The sequence below is a fragment of the Sorex fumeus genome, unplaced genomic scaffold, assembly GCF_029834395.1.
Source record: "Sorex fumeus unplaced genomic scaffold, SorFum_2.1 ptg000008l, whole genome shotgun sequence".
NCBI lineage: Eukaryota > Metazoa > Chordata > Mammalia > Eulipotyphla > Soricidae > Sorex > Sorex fumeus.
The window spans coordinates 74,644,373-74,666,896 of NW_026606065.1; the positions used below are offsets into that span (position 1 = coordinate 74,644,373).

Here is a 22,524-nt window from a genome sequence, read left to right on the forward strand (position 1 = left end):
AAAAAATTTAAACTAGTATTGGTGACATGTAGTCTCCTTTACCCTGTATACTTTGACCCTTGGTTGCAATAAAGTAATTTACTTAACATGGTAACAAAACTCTTTTTCCAACAAATATTGCTCTTAAAATGCAATACAATATCAAAATGTGATAAAAAAAATTCATCATTATTTATGTAGGGATTATTCTTTTAAAAATTAACATTACAGGGGCTGGAGCGATAGTACAGAGGGTAGGGCGCTTGCCTTGCATGTAGCTGACCTGGGTTACATCCCCAGTATCCCATATAGTTCCCCAAGTACCACCAGAAGTAGTTCCTGAGCGCAGAGCCAGGAGTAGCACCTTTGCATTGCTGGGTGTGTCCCAAAAAGAAAAAAAAAGAAAGAAAAAAGAAAACACAATAAAGCAGGGGGGAGAGAGAGAGAGAGAGAGAGAGAGAGAGAGAGAGAGAGAGAGAGAGAGAGAGAGAGAGAGAGAGAGAGAAAGTACAGAGGGTAGGGCACTTGTTTCTGTGCTAACTGAGGTTTGATCCCTGAGACCCCATACAACCTCCCAAGCCCATTAGGAGTAATTCCCGAGCACAAAGCCGGGTGTGGCCCCCAAACAAACAAAATAGTTTTTATTCTAGATTAAATCTGTTTTGAGTATGTGCTTTTTTTTTTCTTTTGCTTTTTTTACATTTTATCATTTTATTATTTGGTTGTGGGGCCACACCTGTGGTGCTCAGAGGAGACTCTGGTGCACTGCTTCAGGCACACGCTCAGCAGTGTGCTCAGGGGGCCATGAAGTGGCTGGAACTGAACTCAGGCCTCCTGCAGGCCAGGCCAGCACTCCAGCCCTTTAAACTATCTCCTGACTGGAGAATGTACTTCCTAAAGGCGAACCGGTATCCTGGATGATAAAATGTAGGACATTCACACGAAAGCTTCACATTTAAGCCACTTTGGGTAATATTAATTTTTCTAAGTAAAAGAAGTCAAGTCTGGTCCCCCGAAATATGATTAAGCAGGACAGGAGGTGATTAAATAGACATGATCTAGCAGAAAAAAAAAAAACCAGAACAGTTTCACATTTTTCTTCCTTTTTAGGGTCTAATACTCATTTGCTCATAACTTGGCATAAGTAAACTGAAAAAACGGCATCTTCCTTAGTGACAGAAAACGTACATATACATATATATATACATATATGGGTTATTTTATTTTATTTTTTGCCATTGCTGTATTTAGAATTAGTTTCAGAGGGAACTGGCAACATGAAGGAGCTGTGTTGCTCTCTCCTTTCAGATGTTAATGGTTTCCTTCTGTAAATGACTAATGATATATTCTGTCTGAGTTTAAAAATAGAATTTTGCGTCACACACCAACACATGGAGCTGTGGCCCGGGTGCTCCTTCGAGGGGGGGCAGTTGGAAGAGGCCACTGAGTGGTTTTATTATGTTTGTATTTGACTGGGAGAAAAGTCACCTCTGGATGACCTCAATGTCCCAAAGTCTGAAATTCTAAACTTTGTGCAGATGTAATAAGTAATCTCTTGCGCAGAGGGGAGGAGAGTCTTTATTTTTAGGCATGGCAAAGTTTCCCTTTCCTCACTTCAGATTTTATTTTAGCAAGGAATTTTTGAGTAATTTCTTAAACTAACCAGGAAAATGCATTCATAGCAAACCTTTATTTTATTTTTTTAATTAAAAAAATTTTTTAAATGAAGTAACATAATTTTAATTGAAACTTAGAAAGATGTGAGTGGAGAGAAAGGGGGAAGTACATGTTCGAGAGAGAGTACAGACAGCAGAGAAACAGGGAGACAAGTAAGAGAGGTGTGTTATGTGTTCAAGGAAGAATGCGGGCTTGAAGAACAAGCCACAGCAATTTATTATAAAAAGACAAGGGATAGGGCAATAAAAGGAAGGACTTCTTTATAATTCTTTAGCTCTGACTTCATTTTGGGGAAGAAAGAATTGGAGGTAGTGAACTCATTTTATAATGCAACGAAAATCACTTATCATTTGTGAAATAGTTACAGGTTATTTGTTAGTAATTGAAAAGATTTTCCACAGACAGGAGCAGAATGTAAAATAGATGCTAACCCAGACTTTGGTGGCATAGTCCTGGAGGCCCCAAACACCACAGAGTTCTTGTTGGCCTCTCACCTTTGGGGTGGGCCTGGAGGGTTCCCCCAGCTGCCGGGCCAGAGCACCACCCATCACTGCGGGCTTTACATTTAGCTGCTTGGTCCAGGTTGTAAGTATCACTGAGAGTGGGTCCTGGCCCCTAGCACTGCTTTGGAGGCCTCCACAGGCCTCCCCACCCCCAGATAGAAAACACAAGATAGCTAAGACCTCTACTTTGGGACAAGAGGCAAATCGAAGGACAGAGAGAGCAAAAGTATATAGATTAGTGCTCACTGCTTACTTAGGGTACTACGGGGTGTTCTGGAAAATGGGTGAAATTGTGGACAAAGGAATGTGTTAGGTCATTACAAGGAGGCTAAGTGCTGACTGGGGAAACCACATACTTTACAAGGAAAAACCACATTTTCTCTGTTGAAAGCCACTGTAAGTGAAGAGTGTTAATGAGCAATGCTGACAAATAAGTAGGCCTTTAAAGAAAATCAAATTCTTGCTGGATATCTAAAATCGTACTTTAAATAATCTATAGATAGAAACTTGGCAATTATCTTGACAGCTGAAAATTTAGCAGGACTATTTGAATAAATACTCCAGCTTTTAGATTCTTATTCATATCTGGTCCATTTATTGAACTGAAACCCACAAGCTCTTCTATGCCTTTGATGACAGATTCTTCTGGCCATAGAATCCAATTAAATGCCACTGAGTTTGCTGGAATGGATAAAGTAAAAACTTATTTTATGCATGTTAATTGGACACAATCTTTTTATAAGCTATATTTGAATATTTATAAATACTGCTTCTAGGAAAAAATAATAATGTAAAAAATTGTTAGCTCAGAATTTATGATAACTATTTAGGCAAGGGTCTAATTAAAGTTGACTTAATAGAAAACTACTGACATGTTATTTTATTCATTATTTTCCTCTTAATTAGATAGAATATATAAGCATTGGTTCCCAGTAACACTTTGCTTTCATTGTAACTTTAAATAACTTGCAAGGAACTACACTGCATTTCCTTAACAATTACCTATCATGAATACTTGAAATTTTTCAAACTATTCTTTGCCCTAAGGTATCTGTGGTGACAAGGGAGTGGATGATGTTTCATTATCATGAGGATAAAATCACCTTGGTTTGAATTCCAATTATCAGGTATTTGCTAGACAATGTATTTGTTTTTTTTTTTTTTTGCTTTTTAGCATGACTTGAATTCCATAAATATGGAAGTCAAAGTTTCTCAGCCTCAAATGTCAAAGGTATTTGAGGCCCAATCATTTATTTTTATTTTTATTTTTTTGGGGTCACACCCGGCAATGCACAGGGGTTACTCCTGGCTCATGCACTCAGGAATTGCTCCTGGCGGTGCTTGGGGGACCATATGGGATGCTGGGAATCGAACCCGGGTCGGTTGCGTGCAAGGCGAACAACCTACCTGCTGTGCTATCGCTCCAGCCCCTGTATTTAAAATTTTTGAATCTCAGTTTCCTCACATGTGTATACAACCAACAGCTATGTCACAACCAACAGCTGCAAAACTAACAAGGGATAATTTTTGTATTCTGCTACTTGATATGTCAGCAGTAAACAAATGATCCGTCTCCTTTGGCAGTTTATGACTTGTTTCATGAGGTATCACACTCCCTTGGTTGATTCCTTCTCCAAATGCCTGATACTTAATATTTTATAGTATCAGGGCACAAAGTTCTGGATTTTTCTGTGCACAGTTGCTACCTTAATGACCTCTTTTAATCTTACAGTTCAAAATAACATGTATATGCCAGGGATTCCCAAATTTATATCCCTTGTTCTGACCTCACCATTGAACTCCAGTCTCATCAATTAGGATGTTCAATAGATGTCTCCAATCTAAAAAAAGGTCTATTCTCCTCTGCTTCCTTCAAATTGATTTCTTTGTCATTTCAGCTAAGGGGGAGTCTTCTATTTTGGGGTCCTTTCAGGCAGTATTCATGAGGTTGAGGAGTCCTTCCTAGTGATTCTTGGCCACAAGGCTTTTGGGCACCTAAACATTTCAGTAGTACTTGGGAACCTCCAGGCTGCATCTGGCATGAGCAGATGACTATGTTGGTGAGTGGACTGAACTAGGGTCATTTGCTTGCAAGGTATGAACCTTAATTTCTCTACTCTCCCTCCGAGAATAACTCTACTCTTTTAGACCAATTATCACCAATTGAAATACAGCCTGTCTTTTGATCTGTGTCATCTATTTGGAATTATTTCTAGCCTTATTCTGAGTATCAGTACTTTACATTAGTGCAACATTAACAGTGCTGGTTGGAACTTCAGCATCATTAGCTACTGAAGTGTATTTCTGCAATGGACTGCATAATTATGGCCCTTCAAAATCCATATGCTGAAATTAGAAGCCCAAATGTACTAAGAGGTCATGAGAGGCTATATATTATTCGTGGATAGGTTTAATTCCCACATAGCAAAGACCTCAGAGATCACTTGCTCCTACTGCTGTGTAATAAAAAGACAGCTAGCCACCTGGCATATGCATTACGGGTCTGGTAGCCCAGCACACTCTGGCAATTCCATCCAATATATTGATATGGTTGTCTCTGATAAAGAATGCCAGAGGTGTCTCAGATTAATGCTATCTCCCAAGCAGGGAGATCTCAGCACTCTTTCTATTAGTCTTCACCTGAAAACTCCATTTACTCCACTCCTATCAGTCTGGTGGACATAACAAAGAATGATCGGGCCTCGGGGCTAGAGCAATAGTACAGTGAGTGGGGCGTTTGCCTTGTACAGGGCCGACCCGGGTTCAATTCCCAGCATCCCTATATGGTGCCCTGAGCACTGCCAGGAGTAATTCCTGAGTGCAGAGCCAGGAGTAACCCCTGTGCATTGCTGGGTGTGACCCAAAAATATAAAAAATAAAAAGAAATGATTGGGCCTCAAATACCTTTGACATTTGAGGCTGAGAAACTTTGACTTCCATATTTATGGAATCCAAATCATGCTAATGACTCTGCAGAGAAATATTAGGTATTAGCCTGCTTCTGTGCCAGAGGAGAGTACAGTGGGTAGGGTACTTGCATGCAGCTGACCCATTTTTGATCCCTGGCACCACATACAGTCCCTTGAGCCTCACCAGGAAAGATCTCAGAGCAGTGCCAGCAGTAAGCCCTGAGAACTATGGAGTGTGGCTTCCAAAAACCATAAAAATCAAAAAACACTAAAGATATTAGCCTGCCTCTGTGGTGCTGATAAAATATAACTTCTGATCCTTCGCTCCAGCCTCTCCCAGATCTTTTCAAAGGAGCATACTTTCTTCTTTCTTTTTTTAAAAATTTTTATTAGTGAGACACCATGCGGTACAGTTGTAGACTTACAAATTTTTCTGCTTGGGTTTCAGTTATACAATGATTGAGTACCCATCCCTCCACCAATGCCCATACCCCACCACCACGGATCCCAGCATCCCTCCCACCCCCACCCCCCATCCCACCCCTGTGGCAGGGCATTCCCTTTAGTTCTCTCTCTCCTTTTGGGTGCTGTGGTTTGCAAAAGAGGCATTGAGTTGGCCTTCATGTTCAGTCTATAGTCTACTTGCAGCATGCATCTCCCATCCTGGGAGGAAAGGATCATACTTTCTTATCTTAATATTGGTTAAGTTACTTTGATTTACATATAGTGAATAATGTCTTACATTATCATGTCCAATACTACACCCATCGCCAATGTACCCACCTCCTTTCCCCAAGGATCCCAATGCCGCAACCTTTCAAACCTCTTTTCCCTCCCCACTACAACTCAGTTGTGTGAATCCCCACTGTGTTGCCTTTCACCCTTTGTTGAGACCATGCTGTGTATTTTTAAGTCCCATATGTAAGAGATCATTTTGTATCTATCCATCCCCTTCTGACTGACTTCAGTCAGCCTGGTGAAGTGATCCAGCCATGCGACAGAAACCTGCATGGTTGTGTTCTTAGAACTGTAGAGGATTCTACTGTGTATCTACACCACAGTGAAGGGATGTATTTTCAGTTAAAGGTGGCAAAGCGCTCTTGCCATTGACATCCCGCAAGTTGCTTTTGACCCAACGGTACCAGGGGAGCATCCTGGAGAGGAGTACCTGCTGCTCATGAAGAATCACTTGGCCCTTCAGGGGGCTTCCCAGCGGTGCCACTGTCACAAAGGGGTGCCAAACCCCACCAGCCGTTCTTGGGAAGATGTCATAGAGGTCCACAAAGAAGCCACTTTTCCCAGCCATGTTCATGAAGTATAAGGAAACGGGATTGCATGTGGCAACATAGAGAGTATTCTCCTCCTTGTCTGAAATGACAAAAAAAAGGTTTCATGTTTGTGGTGTGATGTGGAGCTTCTGACTGGATGAGAAGTCTGGGGAGGCTCACCATCCTAAAAGCTCAGCAGATGGTGTGTCGATCAATTGATTGGTCTGAAATGCAACACAAGAAGCAATTTAGTTCTTGCCCTAAATAGGACCACAACTTTTTATTTAAGGAAATATCTAGTGGCTTCTAAAATAATTCCAAGATGTCTCACTATAACATCATCAAATATTTAACACTTCTCAATGTCAGAAAGTTCTTCCTGTATGAAGGAAAATGTTTTGTGCTTTAGTAAAGGTCTTTTTTCCTGGGAACCAGAGTGATAGTACGGTGAGTGGGTAGGGCACTTGCCTTGTATGTTGCCAACCCAGGATCGATCCCCCGTACCCCATTCTATCCCCCAAACTTGCCAGGAATGATACCTGAGTGTAGAGCCCGGAGTCAGCCCTCAGCACCACCAAGTGTAACCTCCCCCCCCACACACACGTACACTCACGCATGCGCGCGCGCGCACATACACACACACACACACACAGAGGTCTTTTTACTGTGATTTCAGTGTCTAGCAGTTGATCAACATCTTAACTAACTACTCACGTTACTTTTCCTAGATAGTTACTAAACCTTCAGGATTTTCTTACTAAGTAATTCCACTTTGAAAATTTTGTGACTGTAGGACTCATACTTTATAAAATTGTGTTCAGATTTGGGAAGTTCTGACTCTGGTGTCTAGTTTTACAATCTGAGAACTTGACTACGTCCTCTTTATAAGTTGCTTCAGTGTTTCTTCAGCTTTACTTCTGTTTAGTTTTTTGTTCTTTTGTTTTTGGGCCACACATGGTGACACTCAGGGCCTACTTCCAGCTCAGTACTTGGAGATCACTCCTGGTGTGCTCATGGTGTGCTGGGGATTGAATTCCGGCCTCCAGCATACAAAGTATGCACTCAGTCCTTTTGCACTATTTAAGCCCTGGCACCAATTCAAGTATCTTTTAATTTTTTAAAAATTCTTTATGTTAATTTTAGTTATCATGGTTTATAATACTGCTAATAATTGGGTTTCATGCATACCATGTTCCAACACCACACCCTCCACCAGTAATTTAAGAATCTTTTTAATGCTTCCAATAGCAGCACAAGTAAGTTCAATTTAGGATTCAATGCAACCTTCCCACACACTACAGGACACCAGAAATTCAGTTAACAGTGGAATAGAAATTTACTTAATTAACTTATAAATAAAATAATTATCCTGTTTGGTCTCTTGCTTATGTATATATGGTTACTGACAAATAAAATTAACTTTAATTTTAACCTTCAAGAATGTTTTTTTTTTTCAGGGCCAAAGAAATAGTACAGTGGGTAGGGCATTTACCTTGCACGAGGCTGACCCGAGTTTGTTCCCCAGCATCTTAGACGGTCCTCTGAGCACTACTAGGACTGATGCCTGACTGCAAAAATGTTCTTTTCTCTCACAAATAAATGAGGAACAGGTTAGTAAGACAAAACGTGGACAATAGTGAAAGAGGGGCTGGGGAGAGCTCAAAAGGCTGGAGCACATGTGAAGCATGAGGGAGCTTCGGGTTCCATCCCTAGCATCACATGGTCCCTTGAATGACACCAGGAGATGGCTCTGAGCAGCACTGGCTGTGGCCCCCTCACTCCCAGCTGCCATGAGTCATATGAGTTATTTTTCCAGGGTCAGTTAGGAGTCATTTTTTTCAGGGTCAATTCTGACTAACTTGCATTGTGGCTCCCTGGAGCACTGTGTTGGGCACTGGAAGACTGAGACAGGGTTTGCTGTGAAAGTGATGACTGTGATGTCTGTCTGCTATAGAATGTCACTCTGGGGCCAAAGTGCCATTTCTCTACAAAATCCATACCGATTCTTCTTTGTTTTTGTTTGATTCTGCGCCAGGCCCGGTGGGGTCAGCTGCATGCAAGGCAAGCTCCTAAACCCCTGTACTGTCCCTCACACCCCATATATATTCTTGACTCGTGAATGTAAGATATCTAAATAAGAGTAGCACTGTAGCACTGTCCTCCCGTTGTTCATTGATTTGCTCGAGCAGGCACCAGTAACATCTCCATACTGAGACTTGTTACTGTTTTTGTCATGTTGAATACACCATGGGGAGCTTGCCAGGCTCTGCCGTGTGGGTGGGATACTCTTGGTAGCTTGCCGAGCTCTCCAAGAGGGACAGAGGAATTGAACCCTGGTTGGCCACATGCAAGGCAAACACACTACCTGCTGTGCTATCACACCAGTCCAAATAAGAGTACCAACCTGTAAAAACCCCCTCCCCCAAACCATACACTTTAAATTCTGTATTTATATTCAACAAAGCTGATTTTAGGAAAAAAACAATATTGAATGAACTCATCAGAATTTATAAATTATTTCTAAATTTTTAGCTAAAACATCCCTTTTATAGTTAAGAGATTTTCTCCCTTCCCCAGCCACTATTTCTTTCCACATCACCTTAGCAACTGACATCAACTGAGAAACTTCTGCCAACGGTACCCAGGGGCACACTGCATGAATCAGTAGAGATGGCAATGGTCCAGAAATGTAGATGCTTAAAATTCACATCCTTTATTTAACATTCTTTACAACGAGAAATTTAATGACTGCAAATCACTCCATCCCAGCTTTCATGGTTCATGCAATCACCAAACTGGAATCCCAGCCAAAAAAAAATCCAATGTTTCTCCTCTTCCCCCCCCCCCTTTCTATTTTTAGCACATGCCTGGGTGTGTTTAACTTTGTGCTACAATTTTAATGAGAAACAGACAAATGAAAACAAGCTCAGCACTGCATTGAGGACTCCACAACACTCTTCTGGGTTATTATAGGAAATTAGTTCTAAACTACATATAATTGCTAACCAATCCAAGAATGGCAAAGTTTTGGAGACTTTTTGATGTTCATCCTTTTGAAATAAAAAAAAAAGTTACGGCAGGCAAGAAAATCCAAAGAATAAATTGTCATACCAGGAGATGTAGCAATGTCACAGATTACATTAATTTCTTCCAAGGGTAATTTCCAGGAGGCACATTCTTCAGTGAAGTTTAGGGATCTTTCTTCATGTCTTTCTATCGGGTACTCCTGAATATTTATAGGTGCTGGACCCTATAGCAACAGAACCATTAGAGCTAAGAAATTTGGACAGTTATCAAATGTATGAAGAGAATGATTTCAAAACATAGAACTTACGTGTTCAACACGTGGTAGTAACTTTTTTCAGTTTATTGACTGGCATGGTATTTTTAATAATAACATACCATATACTTGCATTTAGAAACATCTCTGTGTGTTATCTTAATTTTTTGCTTTTTCTTTATACTCACAAAATATACCAGATGCAAGATCTAATTGAATTTCTCATTACTTCTTTTCTTCTTTAGTTTTGGAGTTCAACTATTGGAATGCAGAGCTGTCCAAAGCAGGAGAATCAGTTGCAAATGAACTGAATCAGAGCCTGATATACTCCCTTTCAGAATGATTATTATATGACTACTCAGAACCTAATGGCTAAACCCTGCATTGAGCATTGGGGCTGTGATTTGAGAACTACCATTATATGCATTTGTGTGAAATTTGGAAGGGTGAGAGGTAATGACTATTTTCCGTCAGCGTCGCAGACAAGGAGACTTAGCAAACATGAACACTGGAATTTTATGCTCTACTGAAAAGTCTGACCAACTGTGGCCCATGAGCCAAGTCTGACCCACTGTCTGCTTTCATAAATGAAATTTTACTGGAACACAGCCACACTCATATGTTTACATACTGGCCATGGTTTCTCTGCTCCACCACAGCAGTGTTAAGTACTTGTAATAGAATCTGTACGGCCACAAAGCCTAAAATATTTACTACTTTGACCCTGTAGAGGGCCATAAAGTGTGTTAATCCCACTTCACTGTGTAGCTCTTAGCAACTTGGGTTGTTTGTAGAAACAGAAAAATGGGTCCTGAAATTTACCTTCTGGTGGTTGTCCCTTAACTTGCATTTTCCCTGTCTTTTCTAGGGATTTTATAAGCATCTAATTCTCCATAGTAAATTTATCCTTTGCACTTGAAATACCTAAATAAATGGGACTTTATTTACAAATAGCAACTAATTCTATTTCCTTCTGCCTTTTCACATGAAGATAGAAATCATGGAGTAATTGTTTTAGGAAAAAGACACAAATACCAGACTCTCCTAAAATACTAGGTTCAGCTATTCAGAACTGTAGTGACCTTACCTCCATTCTGCCTTAGAGATTACTCCATTGAGTTCCTCAGAGTTCAGACTGATTAACAGAACAAAAGCTAATTGGACTCTTAAAATAATACCAGAATAAGTCAGTTCTGTAATTGTACACATTTTCTCCAGGGAAGAAAAAAAAACCTCTGCATATTCATTATTGTAATGAAGAAACAATTATATCAACCTTTATGTCAATGTGGTCAGTTTCTGCCGGACACAGCAACTTTTGCACTCCATTTCTTGACTGACCAATTGTCCAGTAGCCCAAGAATGTCTGCTCTGGCAAAGGCAACCTGTCAAGGATAATTGTAAAAGTAAACATTTCCTTTGGTTTCCAAATCACAGGAAAAAATAATAGCTATCTATTATCAATGACACACATAAATTTGAAGAATGCTTTACTCAGAGTGAACTGTATGTCTTTCTATTAAAAAAAAGTCTGAAAACCAAGGTTAGAGTTTTTATAAAGAAAACATATTCCACATTTCAGACTCTCAGAGGGCAAAGTCTCATTCTGTTTTGGACTGAAAGAAAAATAAAACTGATATATATATATATTTTTTCTTAAATGGGTAAAGTATTTAGATTATTCTACCTTAAACTAGTAAAACATTTAGCAACAAAACGTCTGGATTCCTAGTGGCATATAAAAAAGGACTTAGGATAAAAATGGAGCCATCCAGGTCTGGGAAGGAAGATAGCTCTCAGGGCTAAACTGCATACATGGGAGGCCCAGATTAAAAACCTAGCACCACAGGGAGGGGACTAAGGAAAAGGGGAAAAAAATAAAGAAGTTATTTGTCAGCTTCTTGTTTTTTTGTTTATTCTTTTATATTTGGAATCAAATAGTGGTATACAATACTATAAGTCACATTGGAGGGCCTTTGTCGACTCTATTTCAGCACCTTCTTTTTATTTTGCCAGAACTAAAATAGAACACAAATACAGAAATGTTCACATAAAAGTGTCACTTGGCCCTGAAAACATCTGTGTAACCAGCACTCTAGAAGAGTAGAGCTGTAGAGATAGCACAGCAGGTAGGGCACTTGCCTTCCATGTGGCCAAGCTGAGTTGGATTCCTGAGCTCAAAGTCAGGAATCAGCCCTGAGCAGAGCCAGATGTGTCTCCCAAAACCAACAAATGAAATACAGAGCATCACCTGCACCCTGCTGCCCCACAGGACCACACTGACCATTCTTCCTCTGACAGAGCTACAAGCCTGACTTCTAAAGGAGTTATTCTGTATTTAAATTCCTTTTAATTTAAAGTCACTTCCAATAAGGTAACTTGTCAAAACAAATATGATAATGCTAGAATACAAATGACAAACTTTTAGGAATAAAGTTTTCTTAATCATGCTGATTTTTCTTTGAATCTCTAACAAAAAAGCCACAAATCTGTCATTTAATTCATTATACTTTTCTTATTCCATGATATATTAAGATAACAATTGTTTAAGAGGATACATTTGTTTTGTCTTGAGTTTTTGTTTTTAGGCCACACCTAGAAGTGCTCAAGGATTAGTCCTGGCTCTGTGCTCAGAGATCACTCCTGGTGGGGCTAAGGGGAGCATATATAGTGCCAAAGATTGAATCTAGGTTGGGTACATGCAAGGCAAGCACCTTAGCCCCTATACTATCTCTCTGACCCAAGAGTTCACATTAATGCTTCGAAATAATTTTATTCTCAGTAAAATAGTATGACAAAATATTTTTAGATGCTAATATGACGGAAATGAGGAGATATTTTGCATAAAATAACAGAATCAAAAACCTGGAAAAGAATTCTTTTAAAAAATCTCTTTGAAATGCTAATGCTTTTAACACAAAAGAAATTTACATATTATTATTTGAAATGCTTTTAACACAAAAGAAATTTACATATTATTATTATTTCTTCGTTTTGGAAGGGATCTATACTTGGCAGTCAGTGCTCAGAGACTACTACTGGCAGTACAGGAGGACTATACATGGTGCTAAGGATCAAACCTGGACCTCCTACATGCAAAGAATGCACCCCAACCCACTAAGCAATCTCTCCAAAGTGTGTACTGCTGTAACTATGATATAAAGTACATATATGAACACCTATGCTCACTGCACTATTTACAACAGCTAAGGCTTGGAAATAATCTTAGTATCCAGTGATAAATAAATGGATCAAGAAATTGTGATAAACAATGGAATACTACACAGCTGTAAGGAATGATGAATCATGCAATTCGCAAAACATGGATGGAACAGGAAGACACATTAAATGAAGTAAGTCAGAAGAAGAAGGATAAACATTGGATTATGTCACTTATATGTTATTTAGAATAACCGGGTGAGGAAATGCAATGTTTAAAAAGGGGGTTACCCAGATGCATCTTGGCCCCAGAGTACAGAGAGGAGAAGGATTGAAAGAATGGACAGGACAGGGAGAAGAGACATGAGAAGCAATGGGAGCTGGGACAGGGATCCAGGTACAACGCTGGTATATGTTAAGGAATGACAGAGTCAAATATACAACAGTACTGAAATCAAGAGTTAACAATACTGAAATCAAGAGACACAAACTTTAACAACAGAATTTAGAAATGAGCCTGTCAAGAAGGTGGGCTGTGGGAGGTAGGGTAAAGGGTGAGGATATGGGAGGGAACCTGGGAACACTGATGGAGGGAAGCTGACCCTGGTGATGGGATTAGTGCTGCAATGTTGTATGTCTAAAACTCAATTATGAATAACTTTGTAAATCATGGTGCTTTAATAAATATTTTTTTAAATTAAGTAAAAGAAAATGTTTGTGATACACAAACATTTACACAGTGAAATATTACTCAGTTGCTTAAAAAGTCAAAAGAATCTTGCATTTTTGTATAAATTAGAGGATGTCAGGTTAAACAAAATAAAATAGAAGGAGAAAGATGAATACCAGATGATCTCACTTCTTTATGGTAAAGAACCAGAGCAAAGGAATAGACACTGACCAATTCAAACAAAGCTTATGCTTTGTATGCACCACCAGGTGTGACCCCTGAGCATAGAGCCACAAGTAAGTCCTGAGTACTGCCAGGTGTAGTCCAAATCATCCTCCACTTCCCCACTGTCCCCTTCCCCGCCATGAAAGGAAACAAACCCCAAGTCACTGTCAACAGAACCCAGTTAGTCAAGTTGGGGTGAGGAAGAAGAAGCAGACAAGAAGGGAAATTGTCTGCCATGGAGGCTGAGGAAGGCTTGGAAAGGCGGGGGGGTGGGGGGAGTGGCGTATGCTGGGGACATTGGTGGTGGAGAATGTGCACTGGTGAAGGGATGGGTATTTGATTTTTGTATGACTGAAACTCAAACACGAAAGCTTTGTAACTGTATCTCATAGTGATTCAATTAAAAAGAAAATGAAGGGACTGAGGAACAGTGGGGTATTGGCATTTTGGTGGTCAGTAGGTTGCAGTAATGTTGAGTACCTACATCATAAATATAAAAACAACTGTAAAACATGTTACTGAAATTAAAAGACAAAACATTTTAAGTTCTTGGACAGTTTATTGGAGAGAGGAGGAATTCTGAACCTGGCTCACAATCACAAAGAGTAAATATCTAGATGTCTCTGTTCATTTCTTCCTCTTTGAATTGAAGAGGATGATGAGCGGTTAGGCTTCCAACTTCACAAGGAGTTTCTGATGGTTCTTAAAGTGAGTAGAGGAAAGAGTCAGTGATAGAATCACTGAGTTATATTAGACACTGCATAAAGAATCTAATCTAGAGCCGTAAGATGCTATTGGCAGTAACACCTACAGTTGTACACACAGGGTGTACTAAAGCTGTACAAACCAATTCCACTCTGCTTCCCTGGTAGTATGGACTGCTGTTTCTAGACTTCTCCTGTAGGTTCCAGACTAGCCAAATGAGTTAAACCAAAGCTCCTTATTTATTTTCCATTGCTAAACATTCCCAATAAGCTGTAGAAAAAAACAAACCATTACTAACTCCCCTTCAGTAAGTTAGCAGTAACGGGAAAGAATTTTGATATATAAAGAAGTATTGAAATTTAAAATCTATTCAACATTAATTTGGGGTGACTCTAATAACCAGTTAGCAAAAAGCCCTAAAATATGTCATCTAATTCTGTACAGGCTTAAACTATTATACCTGATTTGATCAAAACAATGATATTTCCCATGGTTTTAGGATCCTGTGACTTGTATTAACTTTTATAGCTGGAATAAGTCTGGATTTGATTAAGAGGACAAGGATGAACTTAAGAGCTATAAATAGCAATAATTTTATCTCCAATGTCATTCATAAATTTATGATTTGTAAAATAATGGAGTATTTCAAGTCATACGTTGAAATGTTCCTTAATCCCTGTGGAAGTATTAATAAAGATATGGAAGTAAAAGTTTTAACTAAAAGGTGACTATTAAAATTATGTCAGGAAAAATGACAGCACTTGGGCAAATTATAGGAAAAAAGGTTTTTTTCTAAGCATAAGCACAATCATAACATGATGCATATGGACACCAAGTCTGAGTAGTAAGAGTGCGAATGACATGCAAGGGATCTGTCTAAGACTGTTTCCATAAAGACATAAACTGGAGTTTTAAAGAATAAGTTCTGGCAAATTTCTGCCTTCTTTGAACACTTGCCAGTACTATTTCTGGAATCTGAAAGAAACACATGAAAAAGATTTAGATACTTCTAGGGGATTTATGCAAATGGATGTTGTTGATACACCTATTATCAACAATTCCTAAAACATTTCCTTACCACAAGAACTACTAATTTTCACGGGAATAATGGAATCCTTAAGGGTAGTTCCACTGATTCTAAAAAAAATTCACCAATTACTACCATCTTTAAGAAGAAAAAAAAAAGAAAATCCAATTTTAGCAGTCCTCACTCATTCCTACCTAATTTTTTACATGTAATCTCTGGTAAAAATTAAGCTGGACTGTTCAGCTGAGTTTACTCAAGCCTTTCCTAGACCAGTCCTGATCAGGATTTCCATGCTGAGCTCTGGCCTCTCCCACTGTAGTCAATTCATTACTACTTGATGTTAGTCCCATGCTCTTCCTTTTTTGGTTTCCACAAGGCCATTGTTATTTCTTCCTTGAGTCCTTTCTGCTGTTGATTCTTTGATGAAATCCTCTTTCTAGAAGTCAAATTCAAATGTAACTTCCCATGGCATCCCTCTTTCCCAGGATTTCTTTCTCCTCTGGATTTCTATGTATATTTTGCAGAAACTCAAGATAGAATTTGAAAGTTTCAAATGGAAGATCTTATAGAAAAAAAAAGTTTTAGTAAGATGATTAGAAATCTGTGAAATTCCCTGTAAATATTTCTATCAGTGTGTGTGTGTTGGGGGTCGGGGAGGTGCTTGAGGCCACTCACACTGGTGGTGCTGATGGTACTGAGTGTGCTCAGGGGTGCAGGAACTAGGGTCAGCAGCATGCAAGGCAGGCACCTCACTCATCATTGTCTGATCTCTCGAGTCTGTAAGTATTTTTTTGTATCAACAAAAACTTAAAAATCAGCCCACTAGAAAACCAGAAAAGTCCATTTTATGCACTTTAAATTAGTGATAATGGAAAGTACTATTCCCCATTTCCTTCCTTTCTTCAACTTTTGAAATTCCCTTCCCTAGTCTCATGTCTTGCTGACTAATTACTTTTGCTTTGCAGCAAATGATAGGAAAGGTGAGTGTATGCAAATATTTTGCATTTCTGGGCTTGGTTTTGCACTTAGATGCTAAAGCCTTCACTTTATAACCTAAGATGCTTGTATCTCTGACCTTGACCGTCTAGTGGTGGACCTCATCTAGCAGCGCTGCTTATCTACAATAATATCAATACCACTGGAAACCATGATATCTCAATAAAAATGGGTTGGGAGGTAGGACAGACAGCTCAACGGGCTGAGTGCACAGCAAAGCTTGATCTTCTGAGCACTGCTGGGAGTGATCCCCCAGCACAGAGCTGGCGTGGTCCCAGAACACCTCTGTGTGTGGTCCCAACCCATCTCCCCATTACTGATTTGGGAAAAACAACAACATACAAGCTTGAGCACCTCTACCACCTACATCTTGTTGAGGTCATGGAAAATTGGGAAGCATGACAGAAACAGGTTCAAGAAAACTTGTTATTTTTGACTAAAATTTCTCAAATATATTCCCCAATAATCTGCAGAACCACTGTGCAGTCCTGTGGATGCTGCCCCACCTCTCTCTGTGCCAGAGCAGAGGTTGTCAGCCTGTCCCACACACTTTTCCTCCTCACAGAGGTTGTCAAGACTACAGTTCAGAACCTGGGATTCCTTGTCTCACCTTCCTTCAAAATTTCACTGCAAAAACTCTTCCTTCCCTTCCCTTTACCAAATACAGCTTAGTACTGTGAACTTAAAATTCTTTCTTTTCCTCCACATTAAGAAAGGTGGGTTAAAACTCTTCCACTAGGAAAATTTCCTGGAAAAGAAAATTCTATTTCACAATAGCACGTCGGGTAGGGCGTTTGCCTTGCACATGGCTGACCCAGGTTCAATTCCCAGCATTCCATATGGTCCCGGGAGCACCGCCAGGAGTGATTACTGAGTGCATGAGCCAGGAGTAACCCCTGTGCATCACTGGATGTGACCCAAAAAGCAAAAAAACTCTACTACCCAGAGAGTTCTTGGGCTAAATGATGATGCTGTGAACATGCAGCACTTCATCATTTTTGTCAAGTTTTGCTATTTTGTTTTGGGCCATACCTGGCTGTGCTCAGGGCTTACTCCTGGCAGGATTCAGGGGACTTCATGTGGTTTTGGGGATCAAAGCTGGGTCAGTTGGATGCAATGTAAGCACCTAATCTGCTGTCTTATTTCTCCTGCTCAAATGTAGCACTTGGAATATCACACTGCATAAAGCTGTTTTGCGAACTGGACTGCTAACTCACTGAGGGAAAGGATTCTCTTACTGGGATATCTCGCACTCAGAATCCACCTAAATCTTTCCTTCTACTCATTACCTTTTCATTACTATAGACAAAACTAAGCCCATCACTATTCACCTCTTTAATTATTGTACTTACTTCTCAGCCTGTCTTCCTGCCTCAGTTTCACTCAGTTATTTTTAGAAAAATCAAAATGTATCTCTCTCAGAACTGACCATGTTCTCTCTACTCTGAAATTCTACGATGCTTCTCTTAAAACTATTCAGTTTCTAAGATGCACCATGCCCTCTTAAAACTGTCTCTAGGCACCAAAGAGATAGCACAGGGTAGGGTGTTTGCTTTGCACGAGGCTGACCTGAATTCAATCCCAAGCACCACCAGGAGTAATTCTTCAGTGTAGACCCAAGAGTAACCCCTGAACATCACCGCATACCCCTCCCCTGAAAAAAAAAACAACCCTGTCTCAACTTATTTTTTCCTCTTTACTTTGCATAGAGAATGCCTAGCATTCCTTTCAAGATTCAACTTGGTCATACGTTTATACGTTTTGATTTCCCTAGGGTAGAAGGCAACAATTCTCTCTGCTCTCTCTTGTGTGGCTCTAACATTCAAGTAACTTTTGTTGAGTGCTTTCCTTATTAACTATGACCTATCATCAAAGCATATATTGAGATTTCTTCACCTTTTTGTTTCTGAATCTCTACCTAGTATTTACCACTGAAGTATTCAGTAGTGTTTGTGAAATGCTTGGTTACACTGGAACTGTCAACTTCTTGACCTACTTAAGAGCAAACTACAAACTACCTTGGCATTTCTCCATGACTGCATAACTCTCGGTCAATGATGCAGTCTACTTTGCCGGTGAATTTGGAAGAGCGGCTTTCTAACGAGGTGCCACACCTTTATACCGTATCACTTAAAAGTGCTTGAGGGATCAAAGATAATTTTGTGAAACTGCTTGAGTATGAAAGACAATTCAGTGAAATGGACAATTTCTATGTAATGGGGTCAATTATAATTTTTTTCTGCATTCTCATAAAGAACTGAAAGCAAATGAAATGACTGTGAGGCTACTTTATGATACAGCAGCCTAGGGAAAAGGCTGTGATACTATAAAACACAGTCCCATTCACAACAGTTCTGAGATATCACTCTATAAATCTTACTATGCTGTTTAAATGAAGAGCACTTTCATAAATTGGAAGTAATTTATTAGGGTGCCATTCTTTACAACTCCATGATCCACATTGTAAACTCATTTGTAAAAACAAAGACTATAAAAGGAAAATTCTATCTTGTAATAGCTTATAAAATGGAAAGAGGGGCAAAATAAAGAAGACAATCTTTTAATTTTATGGGTTAATTGGTATACTAAACATTATTTTTATTTTCAAAAATAAATCTAATAAAATTACTCTCAAGAGTCCATGGCTAGGACTAGAAATATTGTTTCTGATTTTTTTAAGTCCCCCAGAGTTCATGGAGGTCAGAGAAGGAGCTATTACTGATATCTGAATTGTGCAGAACTTTCTAAGACTTTATATAAAAACTAATTTAAATTTAATTAATTAATTTGTATTTGGGCCATACCCAGCAGTGCTTAGGGATTACTCTTGACTTTGCACTCAGGAATAACTCCTGGTGGTGTCAGAGTTCCATGTGGGATGCCATAGATTGAACTTGGGTCAAACACGTGCACAGCAAGCACCTTACCTGCTGCACTATTTTTTTTAAAATTTTTATTAGTGAGATACCATGAGGTACAGTTGTAAACTTACAAATTTTTGTGCTTGGGTTTCAATTATACAGTGATCAAATACCCATCCCTCCACTAGAGACCATTCATCTGGGGAACATAAAGTAACAAAATAGGAGACTAATACCCAAGAATGGCCGAGATTTGTATCAGGAATTTTGCTCCATGGCTTGGAGGCCAGCCACACATGCTAGGGGAAAAGGGAGCTCAGATAGAGAAGGGAGCACCAAATAAAGGGTGTTGGGAGGATCCTCCCAGGATGGGAGAAGCATGATGAAAGTAGACTATTTTTAAAATTGATTTCTTTTTATTTTGGTCTTTAATTTGAATTAATTTTTAATAGTGCTTTCATATTCTCATACTAAATTCATGTATTCAAAATCATATGCAAGTATACACACCCACATTCTATTACTTTTTTACCTACTGTACTATTGCTCTGGACCCAAAAAACTAATTTTTAGACAGGTACCCTTGCAAAAACCCATTCAATAACGATGTCACTGTTCTGTCTACACACATACACACACACACACCAAACACCTGACAATATCCTAAAGTAATCAATGCTATATTTAGTATTGATTATGTACCACACACTGCTTTAGTGATATATTACAGAAAACCTAATGTTAAGGAATTCTATTAAAATGTGCTTATGAGATTGCTGATAAAATTAATGAATGCTATTGATCTAAAGTACAATACAACATATTTAGCTTCCCAATTTAATCTTGGAAAGTGAATCATGGAATTTATGAGTTGGAAGAGTTCTAGAGACTGTTTAATTTATTGTTTCAAGTCTGAATCTCCTTCACTGCCAACCTCTCCAATACGATCCCCCCAGATCTGTTTGGGTCCAATGGGTATACCCTCTTTCCTCCTGAGCTCTTCCATGTTGGAGTAGAAGACCAGCTCTAAGTTAAAATGATTTAGAAGCAACTCACAGTTGTACTACAAATGCATAGTGCTGTGTACTTAATTCTGCAGAAGCAAACTTTCATTTGATTTTAATAGCAGTACTGTGTAATGAATTCTATGTAGTATAAATTTTAAAATTCCATCTGGAAGAATTTGGCAACACTATCAGTTTTGATTTCTTTTAAGAAGTAAATCCTATTGGAAGAAAAAGATTTTAAGAGAATTTCTTTGCATCTTTGTATAAAAATGATGCATTTTAAATTTAGTTCTGGAATCAAAGGCAGTAACTTGAAAGATATTGTGATTAAATCAATTAAGACTCAGCCACTAATGTAAAAAGTTGCGTATTATTTTAGATATATGTCACCAAGTAGCAGAAGGTGAAATTTGAACAAAAGCTCTAATATTTTTGTTATCTTTTAAAATCTTTCTCTCCATGTGGTATTGTATTGTGTTCCTCATGCACAGAACCGTGGTGACCACAGTGACGTGAACAGAAACATGACAGGTTCAGAACAGACAGATCTGTGAGTGAATCCCTCGCCTGGCCATGGATCAGTTATGTAATTTGTAATTTAAAGTTTTGAGCCTCAGTTTCTTTATTTGTAAAACACTAGTACACAGTCACACAATTCTATATACAAGAGGTAACAGGAAGAAGTTACTTGCCTAACAACAACAAATTTCAGTATATATTTCGTTAATATTTGTAAAGTGCATAGGGCATTCAGTAAGTACTTGATAAGTGAGAATTATTTTAATTTTTGCTGCTTCAAAAATTAAATTACCTTCACTTGTTGGTTTATGTTCTTGACTTTAGCACATGTATGTACTTACACTACCCTGATACACAGCAATGACTGGCTTTCTCATTTGCTACCAGTAAGTGCGCCTACATTTCACCTCTGGAGTAGGTGTTGTAGTGTGGTACAAGCTCTCACATACTGAAAACAGTACCCACAAAAGAGCAATTTTATGATAGATCTTTAAATAAACATGTATGCTTTAAAAAAAATAGAAGTCAAAATAATCACAGTACCTCACCAATCCATATTAGAAAAATATAGACAATCATGTGTTATTGAAACAGTACAGGGAGTGAGGTCTCCTTCCCAATTTCTAGTGTTTTCAAAGAATGCTCCATCAACAGCTATCAATGAGTTTTAAAATTCTTTAAGAATTTTTAGGAAAAATATGGCATATATGTTTGCTAGACTTATATTTTATGAATATGCTTATTTAAAATAAATGCCATGGGTGTGGGGAAATAGTTCAAAGAGATACATGCATGCTTGCCCTGAGTTTGATCCATACCTCATCACTCCCCCACACCACTGGTGGCTGTGATCCTGACCGTTTCTGCAAAGGCGGGGCCAAGCACAGATATAAAGAAGTCAGCACTATTGAACTGAGCACCTCTGGGACTGGCCCTGCTGGAAAGACAACTCTCTGCCCCCTTTTCTGATCAATAGATATTCTAAGCTTAAACTCTAAAGGAGAGAGGAATATTCCAAAAAATGAGGGTGGGGGAGGAGTGTCATGAATGTCCAAATCTAACTCATGATAAACTTTTCAAAAGAGAAGTATGGAGAGCTAGAGAGATAACCCGGTGGGGAAGATGCTTGCCTTGTACGTGGCTAACTCAAGTTCAATCCCCAGCACCACAGATAGTCCACCAAGCCCTGTCAGGAGTGATCCCTAAGTGCAGTCAGGAGTAAGCCCTGAGCACCACTGGGACTGGCCTCAAAACAACCCCCTCTTCCCGCCCCCCTCAAAAGAAGTCTGGGAATGAAGGACTTCTTTTGAGGGTTTTGTGATGTAGTTTAGTAGAACACTGCCTTGAGCCTGTGAAGCCCTGGGTTCAATCCCTGATAATGTTAGCCCCCCAACCTAAGTGAATGTTTAAGGGGCTGGAGAAGTGCTCAATGGACTGAGAGCACACTTTGCATACACGGAGGCCTGGATTTGATCCCATGGTACTCCGGTACTGTTGGGAGTGATCACCAAGCATGAGCCAGGATTAGTCCCCAAACCAATAAATAAAATATAAGTAACCTCCTTTCAAGAATGAAAGTGAAGGAATTGTAAGATCTGACTTCAAGCATCACTGCCAGAGCGGCCCATTAAATACTACTTACATGTGACCCAAACCAGCTTTTGATAGAAAACCAAGCAAAGTTAGCTTTATATGTCTCTCTACATAATAGCTTGTCTCTTATGGTCTTTCTATTATGG

The 22,524-nt window shown here is 39.1% G+C and overlaps 1 protein-coding gene across 1 annotated transcript in view; it reads right to left on the reverse strand.

Moving 5' to 3' along the window:
* The window catches only part of VWA8 (von Willebrand factor A domain containing 8), a 365,156-nt gene that overhangs the window by 138,316 nt on the left and 204,316 nt on the right, over positions 1–22,524 (reverse strand). Inside the window, exons 27-29 of the mRNA XM_056109482.1 lie at positions 10,893–11,001; positions 9,448–9,586; positions 6,237–6,436 (exon numbers count right to left, since the gene is read on the reverse strand). Coding sequence (XP_055965457.1) covers positions 6,237–6,436; positions 9,448–9,586; positions 10,893–11,001 — 448 coding nt within the window. The remainder of the gene's footprint in view (positions 1–6,236; positions 6,437–9,447; positions 9,587–10,892; positions 11,002–22,524) is intronic.